Genomic DNA, 22,777 nt, shown 5'->3' with positions numbered 1-22,777 from the left:
TCTCAAGGCAGTTAGAAAATTAACAAATATTAAGCATCTATTATGTGATAGGGCCCCTATATGCATTACCTCAATCCTCAAACAGCCCTGAGAAATAAGAATTATTATACCCATTTATGGTAAGGGAATGGATGTTCTAAAAGGTTAAAATGACTTATCCAAGCTGTAAAGTCCCAAAGCCAGAGTTCAAACTAAGGTCCATCCAATTTCAAAGGTCAGTGCTCTGTAACCCTTTGATGACTTGTTGAGACTGACTTCTTCTCTGCACAAAAATTTACTTCCTCTACATCAGCAAATAAACAATGAGAAAGTGTAATAGAAAACAGAATGTCATCCATAATCACTACAATATATATCAAGTACCTAGGACTTTAAAACGCAGAAGACCTCTATGGAAAAGAAACTAACTCTACTAAGACATAAAGGAAGAGACCTAAATAAAGGAAGAGGTAAACTATGATCTCTGGATGGGAGCACTTAACATGATAAAGATGTCAACTCTCCCCAAATTAATCTATTAATTCAATTCATTGACCAAAAAATCCCAACAAGATTTTGTGGAAACTGGACTAATTCTAAATTATATGTGGAAGAATAAAGATCACATGGTTCAGAAACAGTTAGTACACGTCTGACACAAGAAAAGTACAGAGTGGAGATTTGCCCTACCTGATATTAAGGCAAATTAAAAACCTATAATAATTGAAACAATGTGATCCTGGCCAGAGATCAAATAGGCAATGGAAAAAAAACGAATCCAGCAATGTACTCATGAATATATAGGAATTTGGTACATAAGAAAGGTGGTAATATACATCAATGGAGAAAGAAGAGATCATTTAATAAATGCAGTCGGGAAAACTAGCTTATTATCTAAAGAAAATGAAATCACCTTTCTTACAGAATATACAGAATAAATACGCACTATATTAAAGACCTGACATGGAAGGCAACATTATAAAACTATTAAAAAATGTAGAAAAGTATCTTTATGACACAAGGGTAGGGAAGAATTTATTAAATAAGAGCTCAAAAGCACACACCACAAGGGTACAAGTTGAAGGGTGTGACAAAACCAAACTTAAATATTTCTTGGTTGGGGTGAAGTATACTGATGTCTGCAACTTATTTGGAAATGCATCCAAAAGGATGGATAAATGGCTGGCTAGAGGTGGACAGATGGACAGTTATATAGGATAAAGCAAGTGTAGCAAAATATTAATTATAGAATCTAAGTGGTGGTCATATGGGTATTCACCATACTGTTCTTCCAACTTTTCTGTGTGTATGAAGTTACAACAATAAAAAAGCTGGTGAAAATGAAACACTTCTGTGTTCAATAAAATATTGTACATAGTTTTTAAACTGTGACTGGAAAATAGATTTGATATACACACACAGATACAGAAATGATATTTGTTATATACGTATGCACATACACACATTTGACATGAAACTTCTGTGATCGGCAAGAAAGACAAGTAACCTAAGAGAAAACTTGCAAGGTAAAATAAATAGGCACTGCAGAGAATGAGAAAACAAATGGTTAATATGTATAAAGCAGAAGCTCACCTCATCTATAGTCAAAGAAATGTAAAGTAAAATAAAAGATACAACTTGAGGGGTGCCTGGGTGGTTCAGTGGGTTAAGCGTCTGACTCTTGGTTTTGGCTCAGGTCACGATCTCATGATTGTGAGATCTAGCCCCCTGTCCAGCCCCCTGGTGGGCTCTGCGCTTAGTGCAGAGTCTGCTTCAGATTCTCTCTCCCTCTGTCCTCCCCCCACCCCTCTCTTAAACAAACAAACAAACAAACAAATAAATAAAATCTTTAAAAAAAGATACTACTTGAAGTTCACTGGACTGGCAAAAATTAAGAAGTTATGTGGTATCAGTACTGGCAATACTATGAAGAAAGAGAAACCCTTACGTGTTGTTCACAGGACTATATATTAGTACAGAAATGATCTAGAGCAACTTGGCAATATGTGGCAAAAAAAATATATACATATCTTTTTTTATTTTAGATTTTATTATTTATTTGAGAGAGAGAGAGAGAGAGCACATGAGCAGGGGTTAGGGGAGAGAGGCAGAGGGAGAGGGAGAAGCAGGCTCTCCACTGAACAGGGAGCCCCATGTGGGGCTCGATTCCAGGACCCCATGATCACGACCCGAGCCGAAGGCAGACACCTAACCAACTGAGACACCCAGGCGCCCCCCTATATGCATATCTTATAGGATCCAGGAATTCTACTCCTGAGCATATACTTCAGATAAACTGACACAGGAACACAAAGAAACAAAGACATCTATGAAGATATTTCCTGCAGCACTGTTTGTAACACTCAAGAACTGGAAAACAATAAATATTGTGTGACATTACTATCTGATGGAACATAATCCAGCAGTCATGAGGAATGAACCATGTATGAATAGGGATAGATCTCAAAAATAACAGAGTGAAAAAAAATAAGAAATAGAATGAGATGTAGAGCACCTTCCATGTCAAAAAAGAGAAAAAAATCTACACATACAAACAACACTATAGACTCTGCAAGGATACACTTATGTCTAAATAAATACATGGAAAATGGCTTGGAAGGACACACACCAAATACCCAAGAGTGGATAACTACAGGAAGAGAAGGGAATTAGATCACAAATAAAGACTGAAGGGGACAAAAACCAAATATAAAACCAAATATAAAAGTTCACGAAGATCATGCGTGAACTGATGTTGACAGAGGATCATGAAGTGAGGAGACTGTTGCAGCAATCAATTTCAGTGTTTCTGAATTCTAAGCTAAACATAAAACAAAAACCTCCCCATCCCAAAACACCATTAAAACACATGCTTAAAGGAAATGTGAAAAAAAGTAAAAGAGAAATGAACTGGCCACCTCCCTGTCACATGTCTTACCGGAGTACACAGCACATGAGCAGCAGATGGGTTGGGACATTAGCTGGATTGAGCATACTGGGTGTATCTGACTTCATACAGGCCAGGAAGGCCCGCATCCTTCTGTTCTTGTCCTCGACTGCTTTGCCTAGCCAGAGCTTCTTGAGGTTTGGGCAAGTCCATTCCCGAAATGTCAGTGCAGACACCAGCTCAGGGGTTTGAGGTGACTTCCCTTTATAGGCAGACCACTCTTTGAGGATCACTGAAGGAACTGGAAAGCAGAAATTGAGGAAAAACAGGCTCTAGAGAATGTCTGAGCATTTCTGCAACTGGCCACAATTGACAGGATCTGTCACATTTCAACAACTTTTTTATTTTTTGTTGTAATTTTTATTGTTAGCAGTAGTAACAGAAGGAGTAGTAAACACTTATCAGATGCTTGATATGTTAAGAACTTTACATATAAATGTAAATCTCATTTACTTCTCAGAACTCAGAACTCTAATCCTGAGAGAGAAGTATATCTATTTTATCATAAAATATAGTGTTCATTTTTCAGATGAAGAAATAAAGGCTCAAAGTCACACAGTTAATTACACAGAAACTCATTTAAGTAAATGTACCAGGCTAGTAAGGAAAGAAGTCCAAGGAAGAATTACATAAATATCTGGCTTCATAACAGAGTATGGGACACTCCAAAAGATTTCTAAAAATTTCACAAAATTCTCAAAAAACCAACATCTTTTAGATTTTTGAAGGTTTAACAGATGAGGAAAACATGGCTTCTGTCTACTTCTGGTATACCTCAGGCTCTTAAGCTATGGCCTCTTTTACTTAAGACGTCAAGCATCTACTCAATTACCCAAGCTAGAAACCTGGAAGTCATCCCACAGTCTGCATTCTCGTTCACCTCCTACACATCTGGTTATTTCCAAGGTCCTGCTGATTCTATTACTTTATTATCCTTTATATCTGTTCCCTTTTCTTCATCACAACAAATATTGCAGAGGTTCAGATCTCATCACCTGACAAGAGCTTCCAGACTGCTGTCCCTGACTTCATCCTGTCTGGTCTACTTCATATGCATGCTCCACAACTGTGACAGTGCTCTTTTTAACAAAATTTTTAATTTGAAATAATTGATTTACAAGGAGTTGCAAAGATAGTTGAGAGAGGTCCTTTGTACCCTTTACCCAGTTTCCCCCAAAGGTTATATCTAAAACAACTGTAATATCAAAGCTAGGGGGGCGCCTGGGTGGCTCAGTTGTTAAGCGTCTGCCTTCGGCTCAGGTCGTGATCCCAGGGTCCTGGGATCGAGCCCCGCATCGGGCTCCCTGCTCGGCAGGAAGCCTGCTTCTCCCTCTTCCACTCCCCCTGCTTGTGTTCCCTCTCTCGCTGGGTCTCTCTCTGTCAAATAAATAAATAAAATCTTTAAAAAATATATCAAAGCTAGGAAGTTGGCATTGGTATAATTGTGCGTATAGTTCTATGTCGCCGGTAGATTTGTAGAACCACTACTGCAATCAAGATACAGAACTATTCAATTACCACAAAGATCTACTTTATGCTACCCCTTTTATGGTCACACCCAATGCCCCACAGCACCATCCCTAATCCCTGGCAACCACTAATCTGTTCTCCATCCCTACAATTTTGTCAATTTGAGAATGTTATATAAATGGAATCAACTATATAGTATACAACCTTCTGAGATTGGCATTTGCACTTGGCATAATGCCCTTAGGATCCTTCCATGTTGTTGCATATATCAATACTTTTTTTGCCAAGTAGTACTCCATGGTATGGATGTACCACAATTTAACCATTCATCTTTTGAAGGACATCTGGGTTGTTTCCAGTTTGGGGCCATTATGAATAAAATCTTCTATGAATATTTGTTTATTAGTTCCTGCATGAAAATAAGTCTTCATTTCTCTGGGATAAATGCCCCAAGGTGTAAGTGCTGGGTTGCACGGTAAGTCTATTTTGAGTTTTGAAAGGAAATGCCAAATTATTTTCTAGAGCAGTGGTACCATTTTACATTCCTACCAGCAATTTATGGGTGATCTAGTTCCTCCACATCCAATCCAGCATGCTGTATTAACACCATTATTTAACGAGTTATATATATATAACGAGTTATATCTCGTTGTGGTTTTAATTTGTAATTCTTTAATGGTTAATGATGTTAAATATCTTTACATGTCTTTATTTGCCACATGTATAATTTCTTCAGTGAAATGTCTGTATTCTTTTGCTGATCTTCTAATTGCACTGTTTTCATAATGCTTAGTTTTCAGAGTTCTTTATATATTTTAGACGGTAATCTAGATGTGTGGTACTTGTTCACCTATGGATGTCCAATTCATCTAGTACCATTTGTTAAAAGGACTACGCTTCCTCTAATGAAGTACTTCTGCAGCTTTGTCAAAAATCAGTTGGTTCTACTTGCATGGGGCTATTTATGGGTTCCCTATTCTGTTCCACTGCTCTATGTGTCTATACCACTACCTATACCACACAGTCTTAATTTTTGTAGCTACGCAGTAAGTCTTGTAAATCAAGGTAGAGTGATTGCTCCCAACTTATTCCTTTTCAAAACTGTTTTAACTGTTCTAGTTCCTTTGTCTTTTCATATAAATATCAGAATAATCTTGTATATATCTACAAAGAATCCTGCTGGGATTTGGATAGGAATTGTGTTAAACCTGCATATCAATTTGGAGAGAATTGACATTTTACTATGTTGAGTCTTCCAATTCATGGAGATCTATGTCTCTCCATTTATGTAGTTGTTCACTGATTTCTTTCATCAGCATTTTATAATTTTCAGCATACAGATCTTGAACATCATTTGTTATATTTATGCCTAAGTATTTCATTTTCTTTGGAGGAATTATAAATGGTATTTTATTTTTTTAATTTTGGTTCCTCATATTCATAGTATACAGAAATATAATACAATTATTTTCTGTATATTTATTGTGTATCCTACAACCTAGATGAACTCACTTATTAGTTCTACGAATTTTGTTGTAGATTGTGATTTTCTACATAGACTATGTCATCTACAACTAGGGACATTTTTATTTCTTCCTTTCCGATCTGTATGTCTTCTATATCATTTTCTTGCCGTTCTATGCTGGCTAGAAGTTCAACGCTATGCTGAAGAGCAGCAGTGAGGGCATAACTAGCCTTGCTCCCGATTTTAGGAGAAAAACATTCAGTCTTTCACCATGAACTGTAATGTTAGCTGTAAGGTTTTTGTAGATGTTCTTTATCTAGTTGATAAAGAACATCTTTATATCTTTATATAGTTGAAGGAACTATATCTTTATATAGCTGAAGGAATTCTCTATTCCTAGTTTTCTGAGAGTTTATCGTGAATTGTTGAATTTTGTTAAATATTTTTCCACATCCATTGAGATGACCATATTAATTTTCTTTTTTATCCTGTTTATATGATAGATTACATAGACTGATTTTTCAAATATTGAACCAGTCTTGCAAGATGGAATAAACCCTACTGGGCAATGGTGTGTAATTCTTTTTATATATTGTTGAATTCTACTGATGAATATCTTGTTAAGAACTTTCACATTGATATTGATGAAGGATACTGGTCTGAAGTACTGTTTTTATATACTCTCTTTATCTGGTTTTAGTATTGGGGTAATACTGGCTTCATAGAGTGAATTGGGAAGTGTTCTCTCCTATTTTCTGAAAAAGATTTGTGTAGAATTGATGGCAATTCTTTTTTTTTTAATTTAAAGATTTATTGTCCACAATAAGTGCCCGTGTAAAGCATTATTGGAAATTAAAAGATTTGAGACACACTCTATGTATTTGTTTTTAAAAAAATTATTATTGAGGGGTGCCTGGTTGGCTCAGTCAGTAGAGCATCCAACTCTTGACTGAAGGGTCATGAGTTTGAGCCCCATGTTGGGTATAGAGATTACATTAAAATTTTTTAAAAATTTATTATTGAAATATAATTGACATACAATGTTATATTAGTTTCAGTTGTACAACATATGGGTTTGAAAATAATTTGTTAAAAATCTGGTAGAATTCTCCAGTGAAACCAATTCAGTCAGATTTCTTTTTTGGGAAAATTTAATTAATATTTACAGGGCTATTCAAGTTATCTATTTCATATTAGGTGTGTTGTGGTAGTTTGTAATTTTGAGAAATTGACCCATTTTGTTTAAGTTGTCAAATTTATGTGTGGAGTTGTTTACAGTATTCCCATATAATCCTTTGGATATCTGTAGGTACTATGGTGTTATTCCCTGCCTCATTGTTGATATTAGTAGTCTGTGTATTCCCTATTTTCTTCTTTGCAGACTTTCTAGAAGTTTGTCAATTTTATTGTTCTTTGCAAAGAACCAGGTTTTTGTTTCATTAATTACTCTGTTATTTTTCTGTTTTCAATTTCACTGATTTTTGCTCTTTATTATTAATTCTTCACTTTGGTTTGCTGCAGGTTTAGCTTTCACCTCTTCTTGTTTCTTGAGGTGAAAATTCAGACGACAGATTAGAAATGTTTCCCCTTTTCTAATTTGAGCATTTAGTACTATAAATTTCCTTCTCAGCAATTTAGCTCCATTTCAGACTCTAATATACTGTATTTTTATTTTCATTTAGTTCCACGTATTTCTTTCTTTCTCTTGAGACTTGCTCTTTGACCCATGGATTGTATAAAAGTGCAGTGCTTTGTTATTTTCCAAGTATTTATTGATTTTCCTATTATCTTTCTGTTGTTGATTTCTAGTTTGATTCCATAGTGGTCTGAGAATATACTCTGTATAATTTTAATTCTCTTAAATTTACTGAGTTTTGTTTTATGGTCCAGGATATAATCTATCATGTATATGTTCTGTGGGCATGTGAAAAGAACATATACTTTGCTCTTGTTGCATGTACTATTTTTTTTTAAAGATTTTTTATTTATTTGACAGAGAGAGACACAGCGAGAGAGGGAACACAAGCAGGGGGAGTGGGAGAGGGAGAAGCAGGCTTCCCGTCGAGCAGGGAGCCCGATGCGGGGCGTGATCCCAGGACCCTGGGATCATGACCTGAGCCGAAGGCAGACACTTAACAACTGAGCCACCCAGGTGCCCCTGTTGCATGTTCTATTAAGAGTCAATTAGATCCTATTCATTGATGGTATTGTTGAGTTCTATATTCCTGATGATTTTCTGTCTAGTTGTTCTACTCATTATTGAAAGGGTAGTTGAAGTCTGATTATAATTGTGGATTTGTCTCTTTCTAAGTTTCTCAGTTCTTTTTTGTTTGTTTGGTTTTTTTAATATTTTATTTATTTGATAGAGAGAGCGAGAGAGGGAACGCAAGCAGGGGGAGTGGGAGAGGGAGAAGCAGGCTTCCCGCCGAGCAGGGAGCCCAATGTGGGGCTCGATCCCAGGACCCTGGGATCATGACCTGAGCGGAAGGCAGACGCTTAATGACTGAGTCACCCAGGCACCCAGTTTCTCAGTTCTTCCATCACATATTTTGTGGCTCCGTGATTTGGTAATACACATTTAGGATTGCTAGTCTTCTTGGTATATTGACCCTTTTACCAGTATATAATATCCCTCTCTCTCCCTGGCAATTTGCTTTACTCTTAAGTCTACTTTATGTGGTATTAATACAGCCATTCCTAATTTCTTTTGATTAATGTTTTCATGGTATATAATTTTCCATCATTCTACTTTCAACATACATATCATTTATCTTTGAAGTGAATTTTTGGAGACAACATATAATTGGGTCATGATTTTTATCTAGTCTGTCAATGACTGTATTTTAATTGGTGTAATTAGACCACTACATTTAATGTAATTATTGATATGTTAGGGCTTAAGTCTATCATTTTTTTTGGTTTGTTCTCTCTGTTTTTCATATCTCTGCTTTCTTCCTCTTCCCTTCCTATAGGTTACATGAACTTATTTTAGAATTTCATGTTGATTTATCTATAGTGTTTTTGAGTATTTCTGTGTACACCTTTTCTAGTGCATTTTCTAGGCATTGCATTATGTACACATAAGTTACCACAGTCTACTGGTGTTGACATTTTACCGGTTCAAGTATAGAAACCTCACCGGTTACATCCCTTTAATCTTCCCCACTTAGAATTGTCTTACATATTTTCCCTATAGACACCAAGAACCAAATTAAGCAGTGACACTTTTGCTTCAACTGTGAAACATAATTTAGAAAACTCAAGAAAAGCAAAGTCTATTGTTTTTACCTACATATTTGTTCTCTCCATTGTCTTTCCTTCCTTCCTGATGTTGCAAGATTCCTTCTTTAAGTTTTGCTTTAATTCTAGTTAGCTAACATACAGTGTTATTAGTTTCAGGTGTATAATACAGTGATTCAACACTTTCATACACCACCCTGTGCTCATCATGACATGTGTACTCCTTGATTTCCTTCCCCATCCCCCTACTCCCTACCATCCGGTAACCATGAGTTTGTTCCCTATGATTTAAAGTCTGTTTCTTGCTTTGATTATCTTTTTTTTTCCTTTGCTTGTTTGTTTTGTTTCTTAAATTCCACACTTGAGTGAAATCATATGGTATTTGTCTTTCTCTGACTTATTTTGCTGAGCATTATACCCTCTACCTCCACCAATATTATTGCAAATGGCAAGATTTCATTATTATTAGGGCTTAATAACATTCCATTATATATTCCAATACAATATTCCATTATATTCCATACACATACCACATCTTTATCCATCCATCAATTGATGGACACTTGGGCTGCTTCCATATCATGGCTATTATAAATAATACTGCTATAAACACAGGGGTGCATGTATCCCTTTGAATTAGTGTCTCTGTTTGGGTAAATACCCAGTAGTGCAATTACTGGATCATAAAGTAGTTCCAGGCTTAAATTTTTGAGGAACCTCCACACTGTTTTGCACAGTGGCTGTACAACTTTGCATTCTCACCAACACTGCAAGAGGGTTCCCCTTTCTCTACATCCTCACCAACACCTGTTGTTTCTTGTGTTTTTGATTTTAGCCGTTCTGACAGGTGTGAGGTATTATCTCATTGTAGTTTTGATATACATTTCTCTGATGATGAGTGATGTTGAGCATCTTTTCATGTACCTGTTGGCTACCTAGATGTCTTCTTTGGAGAAATGTCTGTTCATGTCTTCTGCCCATTTTTTTATTGGGTTATTGCTTTGAGTTTTATAAGTCCTTTATATATTTTGGATACTAGCCTTTTAGTGGATATGTAATTTGCAAATATCTTCTCCCATTCTGGAGGTTGCCTTTTAGTTTTCTTGATTGTTTCCTTTGCGGTACAGAAGCTTTTTATGTTGATGCAGTTCCAATAGTTTCTTTTTGCTTTTGTTTCCCTTGCCTTGGGAAACCTATCTAGAAAAAAGTTACTACAGCTAATGTCAAAGAAGTTACTGCCTGTGTTCTCTTCTAGGATTTTCCTGACTTCTCATCTCACATTTAGGTCTTTAATCCATTTTGAATTTATTTTGTGTATGCTGTAAGTGGACCATTCTTTTCAATGTCGCTGTCCAGTTTTCCCAGCAGCACTTGTTTGAAGAGACTGTCTTTTTCCTACTGGATATGCTTTCCTGCTCTGTTGAAGACTAATTGACCACATAATTGTGGGTTTATTTCTGCATTTTCTATTCTGTTCCATTGATCTATGTGTCTATTTTTGTGCCAGTACCATACTATTTTGATTTACTACAGCTTTGTAATATAACTTGAAGTCTGGAATTGTGATGCCTCCAGCTTTGCTTTTCTTTTTCAAGGTTGCTTTGGCTATTTGGGTTCTTTGGTGGTTACATACACATTTTAGGATTGCTTGTTCTAGCTCTGTGAAAAATGCTGTTGTATTTGGATAGGGATTGCATTAAATATGTAGACTGCTTTGGGTAGTACAGAACATTTTAACAATATTTGTTTTTTCAATCCAGGAGCATGGAATGTCTTTCTATCTCTGTATGACATCTTCAATTTAGTTCATCAGTGTTTTATAGTTTTGACAGCAAAGATCTTTCACCTCTTTGGTTAACTTTATTCCTATGTATCATTATTTTGGGTGCAATTACAAATGGAATTTTTAAAATTTCTCTTTCTGCTGCTTCATTATTGGTGTATAAAATGCAACAGATTTCTGTACATTGATTTTGATTCCTGCGACTTTACTGAATTTCTTTATCAGTTCTAGCCGTTTTTTGGTGGTCTTTAGGTTTTCCTACATATAGTATCATGTCATCTACAAATAGAGTTTTACTTCTTTCTTACCGATCTGGATTCCTTTTATTTCTTTTTGTTGTCTGATTGCTGTGGCTAGAAATTCCAGTACTATGTTAAATAAAAGTGGTGAGAGTGGACATCCTTGTCTTGTTATTGACCTTAGGGGAAAAGCTCTCAGTTCATCCCTATTAAGGATGATGTTTCCTGTGGGTTTTTCATAGATGGCCTTTATTATATTGAGGTACATTTCCTCTAAACCTATTTTGTTGAGGGTTTTTATCATAAATGGATGTTGTACTTTGTTAAATGCTTTTTCAGCATCTATTGAAATGATCATGTGGTTCTTGTCCTTTCTCCTACTGATGTGCTGTATCATGTTGAATGATTTTTTTAATGTTGTTGGACTTGGTGTGCTAGTATTTTGTTGAGGATTTTTATATCTATATTCATGAGAGATATTGGTCTGTAGTTCTCTTTTCTAGTGGTGTCTTTAACTAGTTTTGGTATAAAGGTAATGCTGGAGTCATAGAATGAATTTGGAAATTTTCTTTCCTTTTCTATTTTCTGGAATAGTTTGAGAAGAATAGGTATTAACTCTTCTTGAAGTGTTTGGTAGAATTTGCCTATGAAGCCACCTGGTCCTGGACTTCTGTTTGTTGGGAGTTTTTCCATTACTGAATCAATTTCTTTGCTGCTTATTGGTTTGTTCAAATTTCCTATTTCTTCCTGTTTCTGTTTTGGTGGTTTATATGTTTCTAAGAATTTACCCATTTCTTCTAGGCTGTCCAATTTGTTGCATATAGTTTTTCATAATATTCTCTTACGATTGTTTGTATGTATATCTGTGGTATTGGTTGTTATTTCTCCTCTCATTTGTGATCTTATTTATTTGAGTCCTTCTCTTTTTTTCTTGAAAGTCTAGCTAGAGATTTATCAATTTTACTGATTTTTGCAAGGAACCACCTCCTGGTTTCATTGATTGGTTCTAATGTTTTTTACTTTGTATATCATTTATTTCTGCTCTAATGTTTATTATTTCTTTCCTTCTGCTAGTTTTAGGTTTTCTCTTCTTCTTCTAGCTCCTTTAGGTGTAAGGTTAGGTTATTTGAGATTTTTCTTGTATTTTGAGGCAGACCTGTATTGCTATAAACTTGCCTCTTAGTACTGCTTTTGCTGCATACCAGAGGTTTGGGACCATTGTGTTTTCATTTTTATTTGTTTCTGTGTACATTTTGCTGCTTCTTTGATTTCCTGGTTGAGCCAGTCATTGTTTAGTAGCATGTTATTTAACCTCCATGTATTTGTGGTCTTTCCAGATTTTTTTTTTTATGGTTGACTTCTAGTTTCCTAGTTTTCATCGCTTTCTGTTGTGGTCAGAAAATACGCAAGGTATGATTTTTATCTTCTTGAACTTTTTGAGACTTGTACTGTGGCCTAATATGTGATCTATTCTGGAGAATGTTCTTTTTGCACTTAAAAAGAATGTCTATTCTGTTGTTTCAGGATGGAATGTTCTGAATACATCTTTTAAATTCATCTGTTCCAGTGTGTCATTAAACGCCATTGTTTCCTTGTTGATGTTCTGTTTAGATGATCTATCCATTGACATAATTGGGGTGTTAAACTCCACTACTATTATTGTATTATTATCAATTAGTTCCTTTATATTTGTTATTAACTGTTTTATGTATTTAGGTGCTCTTAGGTGCCTAAATATTCACAATTGTTACATCTTTTTGTTGTACTGTCCCCTTTATTGTTATATAGTGCCCTCCTTTGTCCCTTGTTGCAGTCTTTCTTTTAATGTCTATTTTGCCTGATACACGTATTGGTACTCTGGCTTTGTTTTTACATCCATTTGCATGATAGACATTTCTCCATCTTCTCACTTTAAATGTGCAGGTGTCTTTAGGTCTAAAATGTGTCTCTTGTAGGTAGCATACAGATGGGTCTTGTTTTTTTTTTAATCCATTCTGCCACCCTATGTCTTTTGATTGGAACATTTATTCCATTTACATTCAAAGTAATTATTAATAAATATGTATTTATTGCCATTTTATTATGTTTTCTGCATGTTTCTAAAGATTTTCTCTGATTCTTTCCTGTCTTTCTGTCTTTCATGTTTTGCTGATTTTCTTTAGTGCTATATTTGATTTCTTTCTCTTAATTTTTTGCATATTTATTAGTGGTTTTTGACATATGATTGCTATTAGGCTTGTACATAACCTCTTCTGCATAAAGCAGTCTATATTAAGTTGATGGTCGTTTATGTTTGAACCATTGTTTTCTCCTCTCCTTCCCACATTTTAGGTATATGTTATTATATTGTATGTCCCTTTTTGTGAGTTCCTTGACTGATTTTTTACAGAAATATTCATTTTTACTGTTTTTGTGTTTCCTACCTCTATATTGTCACTTTTGGTCTCTCCTTTCCACTCAAAGTGTCCCTTTTAATATTTCTTGTAGGGCTGGTTTAGTGGTCATGAACTCCTTTAGGTTTGTTTGTCTGGGGAACTCTTTATGTCTCCTTCTATTCTGAATGATAGCCTTGCTGGATAGAGTATTCTTGGCTGCTGATTTCTCCCATTCAGCTCTTTGAATATATCATGCCATTCCCTCCTGGCTTGCAAAGTTTCTGTTGCAAAATCTCCTGCTAGCCTTATGACTCTTCCCTTGTAAGTTAATGACTTGTTTTATCTTGCTACTTTTAGAATTTTTTCTTTATCACCATATTTTATAAATTTAATTACAATATGTCTTGCTGTTGGTCAGCTTTTGTTGATTCTGTTGGGGGTTCTCTGTGCCTCCTGTACCTGAGTATCTGTTTCCTTCCCCAGATTAGGGAAGTTTTCAGCTGTTACTTCTTCAAATAAATTTTCTGACCACCTCTCTCTCTTCTGAGACTCCTGTAATATAAATGTTATTACATTTAATGGAGTCAATGACTTCCCTAAGTCTATTCTCATTTTGCATAATTCTTTTCTCTCTCCTTTATTCAGCTTGATTACTTTCCATTACTCTGTCTCCTAGGTCACTAATTCATTTTCATTTGTTTCCATGTACATGTTCCTCTGCTTCTTCTATCCTGCTGTTCATTCCATCAAGTGTGTTTCTCATGTCATTGATTGCACCCTTTATCTTTGCTATGTTATTCCCTCTGTGTTAAATGTCTCACTCATGTCTTCTGCTCTTTTCTCAAGTTCAGTGAGTATTTTTATGATCATTGCTTTAATGTCTTTATCCAGCATGTTACTTATATCTGTTTTGCTTAGATCTCTGTCTGTGGCCTTATCCTTTCTTTCATTTGGGATAAATTTCTCTGTTTTCTCATTTTGTCTGCCTCTCTGTGTCAATTTCTCTGTGTTAAGAAAGTCAGTTGCATCTTCTGCTCTTGAAAGTATTGACTTTATGAAGAAGAGGTCCTGGAGTGTTAACCCCCTGTTCACCAGAACCTGGCACTTCAGGAGAGTATCCTATGCATGTTGCTTTTGCCCTCCTATTGTTTATGAGTCCTTTTACCTTTCTATGTAGTCATCAGCACTGACTCTCTGCCTGTTGTGGGTTGTGCTTGCTCTCTATGGTGGTAGTGGGACCCAGGCAGGCTAGCTCTGGGGGAGTGGGGCATGCCCACCAGGGAATGCAAACAGGGCAGTTGTATTAGCAAAATGTGCACTGGGCCACTAGTCCTATGCCAGATCTCCTTTAGTGCTGCAGTGGCTGGAGGCTGCACACTGGGTGGCCAGGCACACAAGAGCAGCTGGGGGTGCACACCTGGGCATGGTGGGAGATGGTGCCTGTGGGTGCTCGGCTGGGTACATGCACAAAGGTGCCCGGAGGACTGCTGCTCAGTGTGGTACATGCTGGTAGCTGGGGGCATGTGTACACAAGCGTGGCTAGGGGTGCACAGCTAAGCACAGTATGACAGACATGCATGCTGTGCACCTGGTAGCTAGGTGGGGCACCTGCTTAGCTTTAACAAAACTTGCCCTGGGGTGCTTAGGTGGTATAGTCGGTTAAATGCCCAACTCTTTTTATTTTTTAATATTTTATTACTTTTTTACTCTTTATTTTATTTTTTTTATGTTTAAAGATTTTATTTATTTGACAGAGAGAGAGAGAGAGAGAGAGAGAGCACAAGCAGGGGGAGGGGGAGAGGGAGAAGCAGGTGCCCCACTGAGCAGGGAGCCTGATGAGGGGCTCGGTCATGATCTGAGCCAAAGGCAGACGCTTAACAGACTGAGCCATCCAGGCGCCCCTAACTTTTTTTTTTTTTTAAAGATTGTATTTATTCATTTGACAGAGAGAGAGCACAAGCAAGTGGAGTGGCAGGCAGAGAGAGGGAGAAGCAGGCTCCCCGCCGAGCAGACAGCCTGATGCGGGGCTCGATTCCAGGACCCTGGGATTATGACTTGAGCTGATAGCAGATGCTTAACCGACTGAGCCACCCAGGCACCCTGCAAGCGCCCAACTCTTGGTTTCAGCTCAGGTGGTGGGATCAAGCCCCGAATCAGGCTCTGTGCTCAACGCGTAGTCTGCTTGGGATTCTCTTTCCCTCTCCCTCTGCCCCTCTTTCTTGTGCTTTCTCTCTCTGTGTGTCTCTCTCTAAAATAAATAAATCTTTTAAAAAAACTGCCCTGAGCCCAGGGCCAAGGCCAGCAAGCTTGGAGTGGGTAAGTCCTCAGGAGAACTCGTGAGCATGGAGCACTGCTAGTGAGTTAGGTGCCAAGTGTCTGTGCAGCCCCACCTCCAGCAGGTGTCTCTGTACTTATGCTGACAGGTGGGGATGGAAAATGGCACCTGCCAGCTCCTTGTTGCAGAAGTCCCCCAACATACTCGGAAATAAGTATGAACAGATCTGTCTACTGTTTGTGGAGTTTGTTCTGCCAGTCTTCAGATCGCTCTCTAGTTTATTGACTTGGATGCGGATGATATCTAGTTGGAAACATGGGACGGGGTGAGCTCAGGGTCCTCCTACTCTGTCATATTCCCAAGCTCCTCCCAAGATTCCTCCTTTTATCATTTCCTTTTTGTGTACAGGAATACCTTTAGCCCTTCTTTTACTGTAGCTCTGCTTGTGAAAAATTATCCTAGTTTTCCATCATCTGAAAATATGTTGATTTCTCCTTCATTCCTGGAGGATGTTTTTGTTTGATATAGAATTCTAACTTGTTTCTTCCCTTTCAGCCCTTGAAAATGTTGTGCAACTTCCTTCTGGACTCTGGCTTCTGATGAGGGATCAGCTGTTATTCATATTATTTTGCCACAATAGGTAAAGCATTGCTTTTCTCTGGCTGCTTTCAATAATTTTTCTGCCTTGAGCTTTCAAAAGTTTCGCCACAATATATCTTCACATGGATTTCTTTGGGTTTATACTGTTTATAATTCACTCAGCTTCCTGAATCTGTAGGCTTGTTTTTTTCCCAAATTTGGTAATATTCGAGCCATTATTTATTTGAATACATCTGCTGTCCCACCCTCTTCCTCCTCTCCTTCTGGAACTGTGATGACACAAATATTAGATCTTTTGGTCTGGTTTCACTGATCCCTGTCCATTTTTTCAGCCTATTTTCTATTATTCAGATTGGGTAATTTCTATTGACCTGTCTCCACATTCACTGATTATTTCTTCTGTTGTCTCCAATTTGCTGTTTAACCCACCTATTGAGTATTTTATTTGTTTTTGAATTTTTTAGTTCTTAATTTCCATTTCTTCTATCTTCTGTTTCTTTGCTAAGACTTTCTATTTTTAATTTGTATCATGCATGTTCAGAATTCTTTGTCAAAGCATTTTTATGATGACTGCTTTGAAATCCTTGTCAGGTAATTCAAACATCTGTGTCATCTCAACGATGGCACCTATTGACTTTCTTTCCTTGGTTTGAGAGCTCAGTTTGAAATCTTTTTGGTTCTTAGTATGATGAAGGATTTTCAGTTGAAACCTGGACATTTGGGATGTTATTTTAAAAGACTCTTATTTCAATCTTTTAAAAGGATCTTTAATATTTTAAAAGGATCTTATTTTAATCTTGTGTTTTAGCAGGTATTTTCTGACACCACTCCGGTGAGTGAAGGGAGATGCTATCTCATCACTGCCCAGTGGGACTGAAAGTCCTGGCTCCCCACTCAGCTCCTCTCTCTCCCTTGTTACAGTCTGGCAAGGATAGAAATCTAGGTTATTTATCTGGCCTTTGCTAGTAGGGGTGAGAGTGGGCCACAGTTTTTTTGTGGTATTTGGCTAGAGTAGAGTGGTTATTATCTAAAAATTTTCTGTGTTGCTAGGTTGTTTCTTTTGGGGCCTTTGACTAGTGTGAGAAGGCATTTCTTGGGGCTTTTACTGGTCTGTACCTGTTGGGTGTTTCTGGGCTGCTGGCTTGTCCCACACCTAGTTTAGGATATATGCAGCAATAAGAAAACCCAGGGAACTCACCACTGCATTATTCCTTGGATCCCAAAGTCCTTAGCCAGTCTGCCTTCTTCTCTTCACCTTTTAGAATGTCTTGTGCTTGTTATATATATAATGTCCTGGGCTGTTAGTTGTATTTAGCAGGAGGAATAAGGAAAAGTATATACTCCATCTTCCCAGAAGCAGAAATCTAGAGGGTTCTTTTGAACACACTAATTTGACCATGTCACTCTGCAGCTTAAAACATCTCAATGGCTCCAACTCTCTAAGGGATCAAATCCAAAACAAAACCTTACTGAGGAGGAAAAACTATGTCAGATATACCTCTACATTCTCAAAGTCCAGCATGGTTCTTACAAGTAGTAGTTACTCTGAATGCTTAATGATTAAAGAACTGAGGCTTAAGTTCATGCATTACCCATACCAATATGTATTCTGGCAAATTATGTATTTTCTCAAAGACTGCTCCACAGCCAAAAGTATGAGGTGCTTGCACAGACATTTTTGTTCCATACCAAGCTTTGAGAGAGCTGCTGAAGCTAGAACTAAACTCACCTTCCACAGGTAGCCGCCGCCGTATGGCCAGGCGTTCCATTTTCCGCTGTGTTTCTGCCAGACTGAAAAGTACCCCATAAACATACTGACGTGCTGACCGGAACAGGAGAGCAGCTGGAGGCAGCTCCATGTTACACTCATCCTCAATACATACGGGGATCTTAATCTCACCCTAACAAAAAAAAATGGTCCAGGACAAAGAACAAAATGAGTTACCTCAAGGTTTGGAATTGAACTGAGAAGAATCAGTAATGAACTTTGGCCTCTGTAGCCAAGCTACCAAATTTTCTACTTGTATTTAACAGTTTCAGAATAAAAAGAAGCTGTAATAAGCCCAAATGACCATAGCCAGCTTAAAAGCTATGCTCCATCTTTAGAGTCTCTGCTATGACTGACTGTAGCTGACTAAATGGGGAAAGTCACATCTTAGACATTTTGCTGGGGGATAGATTTGTATGGTAAGACTGGAGGAAGGAAACAGCTCTGGAGAAGTACAGGAAGAGGTAAAGAACAAGGGCATAAAGCCTTTTCTTAGACTGTGTCTAGCCCTAGACCACAGTCTACCAACATGGTGCATGATCTTCTTTGAAATCTCACAATTAGGGGCGCCTGGGTGGCTCAGTCCTTAAGCGTCTGCCTTCGGCACAGGTTATAATACCAGGGTCCTGGGATCGAGCCCCGCATCAGGCTCCCTGCTCAGCAGGGAAGCCTGCTTCTCCCTGTCCCACTCTCCCTGCTTGTGTTCCCTCTCTCGCTGTCTCTCTCTGTCAAATAAATAAAATCTTAAAAAAAAAAAGAAATCTCACAATTATAGTTCTCTTCTTGGGGCCTCATTTATTATAAAGTTCTATCTCCTGCTGGTCTCACTTCACCTGAGGCCCTTAATGCAATGAGGGGCCCCAGTATACTTGGTTTCCTTTTATCTCCCTTCAGATAACAATTAGAATTTTCTCTGGTAACTTATGGTTCTAGGAAGTGTGAAGTACAATGTTAAAAGCAGGGAGGGAGGTGCTGATGTGCTCTCTTACCTTAGTGAGGACATGATAGATATATGGGTACATAAGACCCCTTCGGTGTCTGTGCTCAGCAACCCGCAAGACTTCGGGAGCTACTGGAGGTAAGGGCGGAATGGTGATGTCCATGTGGTTCCTTGTAGACATAGACAGCAGGGATGGGATGTGGGGCTCTCCATCACCCAGGTTGGTATCTGCAACTCCAGCATCGATGGGCTGTACCCAGGACCCTCTGTCACCATTTGGATCCTCCCATCCAGGCTGCTGCTGAAGTGTTTCTGTGATGTGACTAAAAATTTCAAAAGACCATGTAGAAGGGATAAAGGAGGGCACGTGTTGTAATGAGCACTGGGTGTTATATGCAAATAACGAATCATTGAACACTACATCAAAAACTAATGATGTACTGTATGGTGACTAACATAACATAATAAAATAATTCAGTTGGAAAAAACCCCAAAGATATAAACATATGCGTATACTCAAAGGAAAAAAAAAAAGAAATTCCAACTGAAGATTTATGTTCTGATCCTAAGGATTTTTACAAACCCTCTGGAAGTCAAGACACTAAGTATTGGACCTGATATATTTCCTCTACACCTTATAAGAGGCCATGTCTAGAGTCAGCTTACATTCTAAGAAACTAATTATAACTGAAACCTCAAAGTAGCTCTGTTTCCCAGGATGAATCTGCTTGGAGAAATAATCTAAGAACAAATAAGCTAGTATAAAATACCACTGTTTTAATCCTCAGAACCCTGTCTTAAGCAATATAACTGCCTACTCAACTGTTCTAATACTTCAACTCTATAAATTCTTTTCATTTTTTTCTACATTCAATCCATCCCTCTCAAAAATTGAGAAATGACAGCCATGAAATGTAGCACACCCATACCTAGGGCTTCCCTAACCAGCTGCTATGCATCCTTTTACTTCAGGGGTCTGGGAATCTGAAAATTACCACCTGTACAGAATCCATATGAGTATGAAATAGTTAAGCATAGAGTTTTCCTACTTCATTTAAGAGTAAAGAGCTACAGAGAAAAGCCAGAAACATATACTTCCCCACACCCAACCAAGGTTACCAGCAAAAAAAATACAGATGCACCAGAAGTCTGTTCCCTTGAGTGCCTATTCAGATACTTACTCAGAGCTGGTTCCATTTGGTTCCTCACCATCAGAGGAAGAGGAGTGAGAAGAGTCTGGTCCCAAAGGAGGTGAGGCTTTGGAAGTCAGGTAATTGGGAAACTGGGATGCAGAGGAGTCATAAGAGACAGCCCAATTGGCAAAGGGGCTGTCCTGCAGCATGGGATCCTCAGAAAAAGCATGGGGTTCCCCCAAAGCATGGGGAGAGAAGAGAAGAGAGGCGTTGGGTCCCATTGGGAATGGTGGTGGATATTTCATTTTCTGGGGCACATGGTGAGAAAACTAAAGGATAAAACAGACAGAAAAGCTATTTAACATTTGAATAGGCTCCAAAATGGTTCCCTCAGAAGTTGTGACACAGTGGGTAATGCCAGCAGCAGGGATTGTTGGGATATAAAGAACCTACTGAGAATAATAAGAAATTATTCTAACAGTGATATATGGACAGAATCCTCCAGAGGCAGGACAATGAACCAATCCATGTCTCCTAGAACCACTCTCCAACATTAGCTAATCTACCTTCACAATGCCCTAGTGGTTACTAATGTGGATGTTTTCTTTACATAGTCTGCCAGCCTCGAGTTGAGAATGTGACATAGGTATATACAGCCTTGATATTCTGATAACATTGAATTACCTTAACTTCTTAACTCAAGAGTATAAAAATCAGGAAGCAACCTGAGTCTAATGCTAACACATGGTCTTGGGACTCTTGAAAGATATTACCATTGGCTTTCCAGTAGAAATAGTGCCCATCTGATTTCGTGGAAGGGGAGGATTTCCAAGCCGATTATTCCGAAAACCTGAAGCCAAGAGAAAGGGCTATACTTTAGTCAATCCAAATAATTCTACCATATTACATTCTGCTAACCCCACATTGCTTGAAAAATTATTAATAGATAAGTTATAATTTATTGAGCACCAGCTATGTGCCATGCCAAGAACCTTACAGAAATTATTTTTTAAAAAATCGTATAAAATAGGTATCATAAGCCACATAACATACATGCATATGTGACTAGTTAAGATCACACAGCTATTAAGCAGCAGAGGTGGAATTCAAACTCAGGCCTGAACCCAGAGACAGGGCTATTTTACATACACCAGGCTGTAATGGAGGTTAGTGCCAGAAGAAGCCCAAGCTAAGGAAATGGCATTGGACCCCACCTACAAGTTTGAAACCACTCTTCTGACATGAAAATCAAAAAGAGTGTATCCACCAAACAGGAATGACTTCTACAAGAGTGCAATACAACAAGTCATTTCACTCTGGCCCAGGAGTTCCCATGAGGGACTGGGTTTCCCCTTTGGATAGAGGAGCTCTGCATCAGATGGAATCCTTACCTAGAAAGGAGGAGGGACCCACTGGCAGCGAAGAGAGTTTGGTTGTGACTGAATAGTATTCAACTGCTTTCTTGAATCGCTCTATTTTATCTTCTGTCCTGGACTGGACATTGGAACATCAGATGTTCAGGAGAAGAAACAACATGAGAGTGTATTTTGCATGCAATTTATAATTGAAGAGTCAAAACAGTAGGAGAAATAACATATTTTAAGAAACCCAAGAGAGCAATTTTTCATGTCGCAGAAAAGATTAGGTAGAGAGAAAGCATTATAAAATGTAAAAAAAAAACAAAACTTAAAAATAATAAATAAATAAAGTTTACTTACATTTTGTGCTATTCTAAAATGGTCATATGATCATTAGAAAGAATAGATAAGGATGGGGAAAAATTACATATTACCATCACCCGAAGATATTTTGGTCTGTTTTCTTCCAGTATTTTATTTTATTTTTTAAATTTTTAAAAAAGATTTATTTATTTATTTATTTGAGAGAGAGAGCGGGGGAAAGAGAGAGAGAGAGCACAAGCATGTGAGTAGGGTGAGGGGCAGAAGGAGAGAGAGAATCCTCAAGCAGATTCCATACTGAGCAGGGAGCCTGACACGGAGCTCAATCCCAAGACCCTGAGATCATGACCTGAGCTGAAATCAAGAGTCAGACACTTAACCGACTAAGCCACTCAGAAGCCCCTTCTTCCAGTATTTTAAAATAAACTTTTGTTGACATACGGTCTATTTTAATATACATATTTTCTATAGTTGATACTATATAATTTCATATCCTTCTTGTATTATAATTTTGAATGACCATATTTCTTAAGCATAAATGTAACTACTTGCCTAATACTTGATACTTAGGATATTTCTCACATTCGGCTATTATAAGTTATGCAGCAAAGAACATGTATGTACATATAAATTTTTTCTGGATTGCAGATTATGTTCCTAGGAAAATGTCCCCAAAGTGGAATCATTGGTTCAAAAGGTATGAACACTAAAATAAAAAGCACTTAAACATATACAAAAACCACAATGTGTCATCGCTATATATCCACCAGAATGGTTAAAATTAAAGATTATGAGCATCAGGTACTGGTAAGGATATGGAATAACTGGAACTGCAGTGCATTGCTGGTGGGAGTGTATATTGGTATAATTTGGGAAACAGATTG

The 22,777-nt window shown here is 37.7% G+C and overlaps 1 protein-coding gene across 6 annotated transcripts in view; it reads right to left on the bottom strand.

Moving 5' to 3' along the window:
* Positions 1 to 22,777, bottom strand: part of FAM120C (family with sequence similarity 120 member C) — a 106,639-nt gene that overhangs the window by 42,130 nt on the left and 41,732 nt on the right. For all 6 annotated transcript variants that reach the window (XM_078064600.1, XM_078064601.1, XM_078064602.1 and 3 more), the window contains exons 5-10: positions 21,606 to 21,708; positions 20,988 to 21,064; positions 20,263 to 20,543; positions 19,131 to 19,404; positions 18,103 to 18,274; positions 2,918 to 3,167 (exon numbers count right to left, since the gene is read on the bottom strand). In XM_078064600.1, coding sequence (XP_077920726.1) covers positions 2,918 to 3,167; positions 18,103 to 18,274; positions 19,131 to 19,404; positions 20,263 to 20,543; positions 20,988 to 21,064; positions 21,606 to 21,708 — 1,157 coding nt within the window. The remainder of the gene's footprint in view (positions 1 to 2,917; positions 3,168 to 18,102; positions 18,275 to 19,130; positions 19,405 to 20,262; positions 20,544 to 20,987; positions 21,065 to 21,605; positions 21,709 to 22,777) is intronic.

Source organism: Halichoerus grypus, chromosome X, assembly GCF_964656455.1.
Source record: "Halichoerus grypus chromosome X, mHalGry1.hap1.1, whole genome shotgun sequence".
NCBI classification, from domain to species: domain Eukaryota; kingdom Metazoa; phylum Chordata; class Mammalia; order Carnivora; family Phocidae; genus Halichoerus; species Halichoerus grypus.
This window is presented reverse-complemented; position numbering and strand designations above follow the sequence as displayed.